Source organism: Drosophila erecta, unplaced genomic scaffold (assembly GCF_003286155.1).
Source record: "Drosophila erecta strain 14021-0224.00,06,07 unplaced genomic scaffold, DereRS2 tig00000092-arrow-pilon, whole genome shotgun sequence".
NCBI lineage: Eukaryota > Metazoa > Arthropoda > Insecta > Diptera > Drosophilidae > Drosophila > Drosophila erecta.
This window is the reverse complement of record NW_020825207.1, coordinates 12,203,872-12,215,273: the sequence shown is the minus strand read 5'-3', so window position 1 is coordinate 12,215,273 and position 11,402 is coordinate 12,203,872. Positions and strand designations below refer to the sequence as shown.

The 11,402-nt window shown below is 44.4% G+C and overlaps 1 protein-coding gene across 3 annotated transcripts; it reads right to left on the bottom strand.

The window, feature by feature from the left end:
* Positions 1-26: 26 nt before the first annotated feature.
* On the bottom strand, positions 27-11,307 carry LOC6547090 (hillarin). 3 transcript variants are annotated; one of them, XM_015156334.2, is made up of 9 exons: positions 11,040-11,307; positions 7,481-7,902; positions 6,326-6,467; positions 6,060-6,259; positions 1,805-2,799; positions 1,258-1,744; positions 1,007-1,120; positions 784-947; positions 27-703 (listed from the first exon to the last, which is right to left on the bottom strand). In XM_015156334.2, exons 2-9 carry the CDS (start codon positions 7,667-7,669, stop codon positions 538-540), a joined length of 2,457 nt encoding a protein of 818 aa, XP_015011820.1. In that variant the 5' UTR covers positions 7,670-7,902; positions 11,040-11,307; the 3' UTR covers positions 27-537. The 3 variants fall into 3 exon arrangements, with proteins under 3 accessions (XP_015011820.1, XP_001974929.1, XP_026836671.1); XM_001974893.3 differs by having other exon boundaries at positions 11,089-11,307; XM_026980870.1 differs by lacking the exon at positions 11,040-11,307 and adding an exon at positions 10,883-11,033 and having other exon boundaries at positions 148-703.
* Positions 11,308-11,402: the final 95 nt, after the last annotated feature.

Here is an 11,402-nt window from a genome sequence, read left to right as displayed (position 1 = left end):
GATGTTTGCACATTGTACGTTGTGGGTACTGTTTGTATAATAGGGTTTTATTCACATTATAAACGCTTAAACAAAAACATTAAACATTTTAATTCAAGGTCGTATGTAAATTATAAAGTTCATGCATAAGGGGCAACGTTGCGTTTATGTAATAAATTATTAAGCATTATTCGGTAGATGTACAAATTAATTAAGAGCTGATTTTAGGGTTGGTATTACTAGGCATTTTTTAGGACTAATGATTAGAGTCTAGAGTATTTACAAGTTCCGAGTGCTGCCTTGACAAATGATTGAGCAAAATTATAGTCATCATCATTAAGCTTCGCCATGATCAGATTATGTCGTGAATGGCCAGATTGCTGGATCGCCTGGTTTTCTATTAGCACCTGTATTATGGATTTTGTGATGTGGTAAACGTTTGTTAGGTTTCCACTTAAGTGTAGACTATAATTAATATTGCATTTCGTTTGTGTTTGTTTGCGTAGAGTGCCTCCTGCCACACGTTCAGAAAACCATGCCAGCGTCCGGTCTAGCGACTCAATTCCGCTTGGACGAGTTGATTAAGTATTTACAGCAGTGCGTCAACAAATGTTTCTCGCCGGACGAGGATGAGGAGTTGTTATTGTTGTGGTGGTGATGGTGCTGCGGTCCGCCCAATTCACGCGTGTATATGTCCAGACCATACTGACCCTCCTCGGGGAAACTGCGGCAATGGTGGAAGGGAAAGAACGGAGTTGATTGGAATGAGGAGCTATTAAATTTTCCATTTCCCTGTGCACTCACTTAATGATGAACGTGACAATGTCGTCCAGCGTGCTGTGAGTCACATACTTGGCCAGCTTCTTCTCCTCGATGCCATTCTTATGCAGCGTGGCCATAAAATCTGTCAGCGGACGCGACATGCGAAATTGCAGGTCCAGGCTGCGTCCGGCGAAGATAAGAGGATCCTGCAAGCAAACAAGGCACTCGAATCAAATCACCCGGCGCAATAACCAATCACACCCACCTGATGCGTGATGGGTATGAGTCCAAATAGGCGGGTGGCCTTCGTCGGACCCCACTCGCCACTGGCGCAATCCGGCAGTGGCACCATCACCGTTTGCAGCTCCTCGCAGCATATCTGAAAGTAATGGAGCACGTTGATAACTTTATGACTAATGGGAAGTGTACTAGAAATTGATATTTAGGTGATTCCATTCCTTTTATATAGTTTAAAGATGACTTAAAGATCTTGTTGGAAAAGTTAATAATACGCACCTTAAACTTGCACACCGACTTGAACTTCATGGGCTCGCCGGTTAGGTACTCCTGCGGCGTGACCGCATTGGCAAAGATGTCCAGCAGGAAGGCGCCGGAGCATGGGGCATGCACCCGGAAGGCAACGATGTTTCCAATCACCGACTGCATCACGAATCGCTTCAAGGAGACACCATCATAGGAGAGTTCCTCGTCGCTATCATAGAACTTCAGATTGTAGTGGAAGATCAGACAGCTCTGCATATCCGTGGGCATGGCGATGCGCACGGTGGCTGCTCCAGTGTCATCAGTGAACACCACTGCACCATAACCTTCGTCCGCAAAGTGAAGGCCGTACCGGAAGAAAAGCGAGCGGACGAAGGGCAGGTTCTCGAACTCTCTGAGTGTAATGGGGCGTTTCAGCAGCTGCCATTCCTCCTGCAGCGGATAGAACTCGTAGATGAACTCCCGAGGGTCCGTGAGAAAGTAGTGATCGTCGTATTCGTAACTGCAAAGAAATTCATATTTAATATTCGATTGAAAACAGTAAATTATATATTTTATTCACCGCAGACTGTCGTTTTTGCCGCGACCCTGTTTGGGCGCCTCCTTGGCGTTGACCAGGTGACGTGCACCCCAGTTGCACTGAACGAAGCGCCAGGCGCCAGCCACGTAGACCGCATTCCAGGAGTTGCGGAATCGGGAGTCCTGGAACTTGACACCGGGCTGGTAGCCGGCGCTCTTTGAATATCCCTTGATGACGACGCAGTGGAGACCAGCGTAGCTGCACAGTCGCTTGAACAGCACATGGTAGCTCTCTGTGCCGTACTTGATGCCACGGAGCAGACCCATGGGCGTGTCGCCACGCAAATCGTCATCGAAGTGCATGGCGTTGAGGTTCTTCACGGTGATCCAGCGGAAAATCGTGCGGGCCTTTTCAATGTCCGTGGTGCAGCGTCCAACCAGCTGGCGTACCAGGTCTGTGAAAGTCTTTTGGTCCTCCTGGGCCACCGAGATGGCGATGCGATCGACGTCCTCAAACTCAATTGGATCGGTGTAGATCTGGAATTTGCTGACCGCCGGCGGTGCTGGAATCGGAGCATTTAGCGGATACTCGACGGGCACGGCGCCCTCGCTGAACTCATCGTCCAGGAAGATGCTCTCGCTTTGCATGTACTCTGATCGGCGGGCGCTGATCAGCTCCAGCATCTCGCTGGACTGGCGATCCACCAGTGCGGCGGTCTCGTACCGCTCGTGCTCCAGCATCTTGCGGGTGATGCTCTCCTTCTTCTTGCTGCGTCGCAGGGTCATGTTCTTCTCGAGGTCCTCCTTCTGCTGCTCGTGGCGCATCGTCAGGATGTTGGCCTCATCCCGGCTGCGACGTGAGGTGGCCAGTTCCTTCTCGAACTTGTGGGTTAGGCGCTGCAACTCACGCTCCCACTCATCTTGGAACTCGTCCTGGATCTTGCGATCCTCCTCAGCCCGCTTGCTGGCGAACTTGCGGTAAAGGTCGTCCTCCTCCTTGCGATGCTTCATCTCCAGATGAGCCTGCTCCTCGCGAGCCTGTTAGATCGTAGAAAACATGGAGAGTTAAAAGATGTGTTTCAGAGAAAGCTGCAGTTTCGTCGATTGCATTGCTAGCGATTCGTTGTTTTTGCAATGCTTGGCTTGTTAACTTGGCTAATTATAATGCCACGCCTGAGCTGCCACGAGCCCGGCTCAATGTCCGACATTAGGCCCCCAACTCCGACTGCAGTTGCATCTTTTACGGCCCAGCCACCTCCCCTTTTACCCTCCCACACAATCGTTGCACTACGCATTGCGTGCACCTATGGATAATTGCAGCTCTTTGCATCGATAATTGCATATTGCGTTCGACCAACCCGCAGTTTAGCCAAGCATCAAGTCACTGATATATCTATGCTGGGTTCTTTGACCAGTTGAAAAAATAGGTCATAGCCTGTATCATTTTTTGAATATATCCCAAATAAATTATAGTTGATTGAATTTGCTTGAAAAGGTACTTCACAACGCCTTTAGCAAAAGTCCATAAAAGTTACAAGCGTAGATGCAAATCTAAAATAGGTTTTTATGAGCTGAAAATTAAAAACATTTTAATGATTTACCCTCTACTACTGTAGCCAAAGCTGTCTAATTAGCTGCTTTATTTTAGATAGTTCAACTGCTGTTTTAGCTAATTGTGGTAATAGAAGGCTTCGGCGATCGTTAATCTACCCACTGATGGTCTACCATCATCTGAGTCATATGTGTACAATCCATTCAATTTGAATCACCGATCTGCAAGCTGCACTTGTATTCATTTCCCTTGCTTTTGACCCATTCTTTCTGTTGTTCGAGGCACTTTCAAAATTATGATTTCCGCATAGGAATATGTAGCACTCGAAAAGCATTTAGCACCATGCAAACCAACAACAATGTGTAATTAAATACGAAATTTCAATGTCAAGTTCAAACAATAACTAGAAAACAAAGGCTTAAATAGAAGTAATAATAAAGTAAAACAAAACCGAAAAAACAAAATAAAATGAAACACCTGAGACTATACGGTTCAAAGGCCCGGTGACAATGGTCAAATGGGATGTAGCCGGAATTGCGTGAGCGGCTTTGAGCGGATTTTAAATATGACCATAAAAGAAAAGCCAACAGTTATGCGACGCCCACGGTGACAATGGCAACAAAAAAGAGCGAAATATAAACAGACAAGAAATCAAATCAGAGCCAAACGAAAACGAAAGTCCAAAATTGTGGAAATTAATTATTGCGCAAGCGCGGCCACCGACCAAAAATCCCATATACTCGTATATGAATAGAAATAGCAAAGTAACCAAAACAGAAACCAAAACAGTGGCATAAATTGTAAATTGGCAAAACTCCAATCTTTTAGCTATGAGGAAGTGTCTGCGTTTGCGGCTGCGTGAGAGTTTTTATATGGAATTGCGGCGCCAAATTACACGCCGATTACATGGCGTTTAAAAACGCGTGCATTGCATAAGGGCGCCAAAGAGGAGCGTATGGTGGCAGTACCACCGATACCACCACCACCACCACCACCACCATCAGAGATTGGGAGAGCTATAGCTATAGCTTCAGCTCCGCTCCACTCTCCACTAATCAAACAAAAAGCTGCTGCCGCTACTTTCACTGTGCTGCGCATAATTTAGATTTAGCAAACGGCAGCAGCAGAGCAGCCGGAAAAACAAGTGACGCCGCCGGCAATTGTGACGCTGGTGGATCCATTGTCTTGGCCGTGTCTGTGCCGCTGCACTGGCCATGACACAGTCGCGTTCAGCGTAGCAGCACCGAAATATAACCTAACATTTGACTTAAGAGGTACCAGGATCGTAATTTTCGAAATTTGGCATCTTAACTTCTTTTAAAACTTACTGAAGTGCATTTGCCACTCTCAGCGATGGATATGAAATCTGAATCTGAATGGATTTATAATATGTTATTTCCAAAACATAAGACATTAATTAATGGATATACAAGCTTTAAAGAATCTATGTCGAGTTACAGCTCTTACTAAGATCGTGAATTACGACTGTTTCCAAATATGATGCTTCAAAAGTGTCAAAAGTCGCTAAACTATTTCAATCGCACCTGTTTTGGGAGTCAAAACTGCCAATTTTGCGAGGGTGTCGTTTATAGTTCGTGTGCGAGCGAGTGTGAAACATGTACATACGATTTTTAATGATCGCATGCAAGCGGTTTTTCAAATATCTTTCGTGTACGCTGTCTTGCGGCGTCTGTTGCTGCGGTGTGGGCCATCAGACACCTGTTCAGCTGTTCGAAATTTGTTAAATTGAGCGTTGCAATAAAAATAAAAATGTTTGCTGTTGTCTCTGCCCGCGGTGGTGCTACTTGCTACTTGGTGGATTGGTGGTGCTGGGAAGTGGTGCTGGTGTGCTGGTCAGTCGCGTGTGGCATTCTCGAAAGTGAAAGAAAAATCCGTTTTCGGCATTTGCAATGGCAGGCAGTGCGGCGAGTGTGAGTCAAAGAAAAGCAAAACGTGTGCGATTTGAATTTCGTTTTTACGTAAAATGCGATTATAATGCTTTCACCCGAGCATCAGGCGGATAGGAGATTACCATTCCAGTCGAGGCAAGTGCCAAGTCATGGATAAAGATGCGAGCACCGATAAAGACCAGCAGCTTTTGGCCAACCAGTCGGGCTTATAAATTATAATCTGGCCGAGAGATCATCCCATCACATGGCGCGCCACCACTAACTAGATCAATTTGGGTATCACATTTATCCGTCTTAAATTTTCAACTTTGCATGCCAATTTCGAATTTCCCAACCGTTCAAAAAAAAGCACTACAGGTTTTGTTGCAGATGTTCAATAATTCATTTGAATGGCAAAATAAAGCATATATATCTTTTTAACCTGCCGTGACATAATTATAGATCTGATTTTCTATCGTAAGCAAGTAAAGTTTCAAGTAAACTATTCATATTTATCTTTGTTATGGATGTGAATTTTGTGTAATAGTACCGGCAAAACTGTATCTTCAGACTCGGCTACTTGAGCAATCCCACACAGCCAAGTGTAAATAGCACACTAGCCTACATAACCACGGCGGGCAGTGCATTAATTAAGCCCAGGAACATTGCACAACCGCTGAAGCTTGGAGAGAATGGGAGATACACACTTGACCAGCTGGCCCCGCTAGCCACTTAAAATTTCATTAGATGTTCTGCACTAAATATGCTCTTAATTTGCGGCCACTTGGCTCCGCATCTCGGGAGATGGCTCACTTCCTATGATTATTGTTAGTTGTAATCTGAAGGATATTGCTTACCAGGTAGAAGTCAATCGGCTTCTCGCGCGCCTTGTTGTAAGCCTTTTGTATCTCCGTTTGTTTGAGGGCATGGGCGATGTGGAGGGCACTGGCATCGAATCTTCCGTATTTGTAGTCGGAGTCGTTCTGCGACGGAGAGCTGATCTCCCGGCCACCGTAGCCATTCGGCGTGGACTGCCGGGAGCCACCCAGTGGGCCACCTGCCGAATTGCCGCAAGGCCAAACAGTTAGCCAAGTGGCGAGTCCATAACAGCCCCCATACTCACCATCCACCTCGCTCCGTGTGCCCCGGATCTGCTCGTTCACGAACTTGTTGGTGCGCGGCGCATTCAGGGCCTGACGAATGCCCACAGAGGTCTGATCGAGATGGCCGGGTCCGCTCTTTGGTACATGTGAACTGCAATAGACCTAAGGCGTAGGTGGTTTCGAAGATTATTAATGGTTGCACATATCGGTGGGACATTTGATATAGTACAATACTTATCAAAACAATAGTCTTATAAATTAAGAACTTCAAAAAGTGCATTCATTGAAGAAGATTTATAACTCACATTTTTTCCCATTAAACATCGAGAAAGAAGGAAATGCCCTTTTTGAATCTTGTATTTTAAATGCTTCTTTGAAGTCATGGGTTTTCTTAATGAGCACAGATAATTATCTTCAATTAAAGTTTCCTTACACAAAAAGGAATTTTCAGCTGAATCATTTTAGGAATGCATATCTCTAGTGTCCAAACCGAAACACCCCATTAGCCTTATTGGGTTTCGCTTTGAGTGCGTGAGCAGACCTCAAAAGTCAGTCGCTTGCAAATGCAATTTTAGCCACTACACCTACACACAGCAGGTGGCAATAGAATATGAAATAACGAACACGGACCTGAATACAGTGCGTTTGGTGGTTTTAAGACAGGTCAAGGAACCAAATGCATAAATTATATAAACATTGTTGGGAAATACGACATCTGTTCGGCCTTGAATAAAGTTATATTGTGAGTTTTAATAATATCACTATAAATATGACACAATACTTATATTTTTTGGTTTTTAGTTAAATATCATTTAAATAGTTTATATAACATATGTGAGCTGTATGATTCCCACGACTCACTGGCTAACCGCATAGCTGCGAAACGCACTGTACATGAATATACATACATACTACATAAGTGAGTTTATAGGTAAATATTTCATATGAATGACAGACCGCAGTGACACACATTTGCGCCCCGGCAAGGTGCAATAACAAAGTTATTTATTATGCATAGGCACACAAAAAGTGTCGTTCGAACTGCAATTTTGCATCTTGCAGCTGTGCAAATATTTAGACTGACGCGTTCGACGCTTAAGTCTTTCGTTTTTGTCGGTCCGTCTACGTCACTCTCGTTTGCCGCTGCTTGTGGCGATGCTTGTGATGGCACTTACCTCTTTGTCATCCTGCTTGTGCTGATTATTGAAATACGTCTTGAGCGTCAGCTTTGTGCCGCAGTGTACGCATTTGAAGCAACCGGAATGAAAGAATGTGAAATCCTTGAGCGGCCCCACACGATCCACCTGATAGACGGTCTCGCTGCAGCGCAGGCAAGTCGACTCGTAGAAATTTGGCCGATACATAATGTTTTTGCGTCTATGTATTCCTCCTGGATTTTTCTTCTTTTTTGTGGCAGCTTCCGACTGGTTTTCGGTGGACCTGTACCTGTTGAGTTTGTCACTTTTCTTTTCGTCTTTCAATTTCACTTGGCGCGGAATTTACGAGTATATTCTGCTAGTTTTTCGAGTTTGCAGTTGCTGATTCTGGGGGCGACATCATCCGCTCATCCTCGTCATCCGTCCGCAGCTGGCAGAAGCTGTCCAACGAAAATGACCGAAAATGATTACTAGCTGAGTGGGAGATAGAAATTTCCTATTTGGGCTGCGATAAGATTTTTCGGCCACCACCATATCAGGTTTAAAAAACAAAAATTTTGATTCTGCGCAGGCGTTTGTCATCATGCGAGCCAAAACTTTCATTTATTTTGGCCATGGGCAGATTATTAATGAATTTTAATTAACTGGACACGGTGGACAAGAGTTTTTGGCGTTTTTCACCGGCAAAGGGTTAAAGCCGTTTCGCCTTGCCATTGACCTGGCTTGGGAATTCGAGCTTGAGATTGCCTCAAACGTGCCACAATTGAACTTGAGTTGCTGCATTTGCTGAGCAACTCGCTCGTGCAGCTTGCAACTGCCGCCTGGCAGCGGCACAAAAGTTGCATTTTCCATTTGATTAATTGACGCGATTGTTACTGGCAGGTTTCCTTTCGGTTTTTGTCTAGCTACAACAATTAAATTGAAGTGGAAAAGCAGACTGTGTGAAGGTAAGTGTGTGCGAGCAAGTGCATGTTACTTTAATTGAAATCATTGTTGTTGCAGCGCCTGTTGCTCTGACCAAAATTAAAACAAATGCGGCTCAGTTGCGCAGACAAAGCCAAAAGCCGCAGTCGAACTCAAAGTCATCGTTTTGCTTTCTTTTCAAGTTTAATGAACGTTGAGTCCGGGCGATGAATGGTGGGTGTGTTGGGGATGAGGGGTGGCAAGGCCTTATGATTAGCACCAGTTGCGGCATCGAAGGTTGGTGATCTGTGGATTGCATGCCCCATCGCAGCTGCAGCACTAATGGAAAATGGTAAGAAATTGAAATGGAAAAGGGGGAAATGCCAATGCAAATGCGGCGAAGGCCGCCAAGAGATTTTGTAACACAAAATTATTTTGATTGGCTGTGAATTAAATTTTGTTCCGCTTATGAGGTCTGCCTGTGATCGACCACAGCGAATGTGAGGCAACAAATTGATGTGTGAATCGAGAGGGAGATTTGTGCCCTTAAAGACCATAAACTCCACCGATGAGTAACCTGTCGATAATCTCGTCTACCTCTTTGGCCACAGCCCCCGCATCAATTCGAATATCAATCAACAACGCCCACATCGAATGCGACAAAAACGGCAGTTTGATCTCTTGATGCGATCATAATCGGTGTGATTGAATGGTCCAATTACGCTTAGCGTCTGACATAATTAGCGTGTAATGATAATTATAATGGACAGGGTTACATGGATAGGCGAGAAGACCCTGCAAATGGGATGGGACGGCTTTGACAAAACGCCTCTTGCGACTTACATCACCATATCACAACATCACAATATCTTTCCATCATCCCATCATGCCACCATGGCCACTTGGGTGTGACTAAGAAGCTATGGAGTGCAGGTAACCCGAGAAGCCGCATAGAATTTCGCACACATGCCTGTGCTCCGTGCCAGTTTTGGGTTTCTTTTCCACCTCAATGCGGACGAAACGCCATGCGAATAGATTATAAACATAAAAAATGAAATGACAAATGACAAAGCGGTCACAAAAACGAAAGTTGCTCTGCATGGGCAATTGTTTGGAATAGAAACATTTAAATAAATTGATAAGCAGTCGGAAGCATTTGCATCGGGCGAACAAGTTCGTTGCCTAAGTCTTAAGTTTTGATGTCGTATCTCTGTTGTTGTTTCTTCTATCGCTGGTATTGCTTAACGAAACGCTAACAATGACAATTAAATAAATACCAATAATAACAGTAAACTGCTGCAGCAACAACACAACTATAATGAACTTGAATTGGCATAATTGCCACCGCTAATCACATTAAAGCCAGATACAAAGATTTGATAAATGCAAAGAAACAACAGCCAAGCAGCAAACAACACGACAAACAGCAACTGGTTATTCAGCCTGGCAGTGAAACAATCATAGGAATTAAAATAAAATGCAAATGATTGCGTCACTTTGGTTCACTGCAGAGCAGCGATATGAGGAGAAATATCAATGTAAAATGTGACAATGAAGCTAATGTGAATAACTAACAAGTCGAACAGACGAAAGGTTCCCTTTTTTAGATTACTGAAATAAAAATAGATATTTGAATTACCCAAGTATAGGTATTTTAATCATTTGAAATTACGAATAATAGAAGGATTGTCGCTGTACTTTCATGCGAATTATTAGAACTACACAAATGTAAGTACTTGTCAGATACGTTAGACTGTTTTCGAAAATTGTGAGAATTGCTTGGGCAAATTTGAGATAAATCAAGTACATACTTGCTTTTCTGTGCCAATTTCAAAGTCGCTAATTGAATGGAACAATGAATTGCTTTTAGAAATCGCCCATTTCGCTGGCAATAAATTAGAAGCACAAACACCAAAAATAATTTATGAGCTAGTCACAATAATTGGAAGCCACATACGAAACCCGTGTAGTTAAAAGGGATGGAGGGAGGGTGCAACCAGCGTCCATGACAGGTGGTGTCGCCTCACCTCACCCCACCCCCCGCCTTTGAGCCACCCACCCCGCCCATTTGCGTTTGTATTGGCCCATGTGTGTGTTTATGCCGTGACGCAGGCGCAGCTTGGAATTCAAACGTCAGCCTGCAATCTTTCACTTTTTTTCGTGTCTGCAGCGGCGGCGTCGGTTGTTCCAGTTTTTCCGTAGATTGTTTCCCCAGCATCGCTATTATTTTTGTTATTTTCGCCTAGATTATACACACGCGATGCATGGAGTGCTTATTCTGGGCCCTTTTTGACACACTTCTTTGCCGTTTATGTGTATTTCTATTACTTTTACGCATATATGCTAAACAACTTTCTTCTGCTGGTTGCAAAGGGGCGCGCTTTGTGCAAAAGTATTTATCATAAATTTTACACACACGCAGGCGCACACCAACACACACACAGAGCGATAGCCCCAACGAGATCCAAGCGCACACATTGCATACACACACAAAAACACACGCATACACAGACGTACAAAAAGGGGAGAGCAGATTGTTCAGTTCGCAAGGTCCGGGAATCCGGAATTCCAATTCTGCGCTTTATCACATTTTCGGCATTTCTTGTTGAGCCTCCAAAAGTCTCTTCTTCAAACAGCAGGTTTCGAATATTGGGCATGTAACGAAATTCATTACCAAACACACACACACATGCACGACGACACACACGTTCGCGTTCACTCACACTAGCACAGGTTTCGAGCCGCTTTTCTGTTTTTCCGTTCCTTTTCCGTTCGGTTCGAGCGCGATCACGATCGATTTGAGACTAGTCGCTTTGCTATTCGCGGAATGGAATCCGCTCTGAGCCGAGCTTTACTGGGGAAAGCTTTTGCATAGCTCAAAAAAGCTCGCATCGCAAAGACAACTGCGCATGCCCACCACTGCTATCGATAGCTGACTAGGGCTCAGCTTTTGTATGACCGTAATCCAGCTAGTTCTATCGTAGAAAATATTTTACATAGAACACCGTTGGAAAATCAATCATTTTGAGCTGAAATA

Coding starts and splice junctions, on each gene's coding strand:
- LOC6547090 (XM_015156334.2), bottom strand. CDS start 7,669: ATGTATCGGCCAAATTTCTACGAGTCGACTTGCCTGCGCTGCAGCGAG. Junction 6,260..6,325: donor CACACGGAGCGAGGTGGATG/GTGAGTATGGGG, acceptor GCAATTCGGCAG/GTGGCCCACTGGGTGGCTCC. Junction 704..783: donor ATTGTCACGTTCATCATTAA/GTGAGTGCACAG, acceptor CCATTGCCGCAG/TTTCCCCGAGGAGGGTCAGT.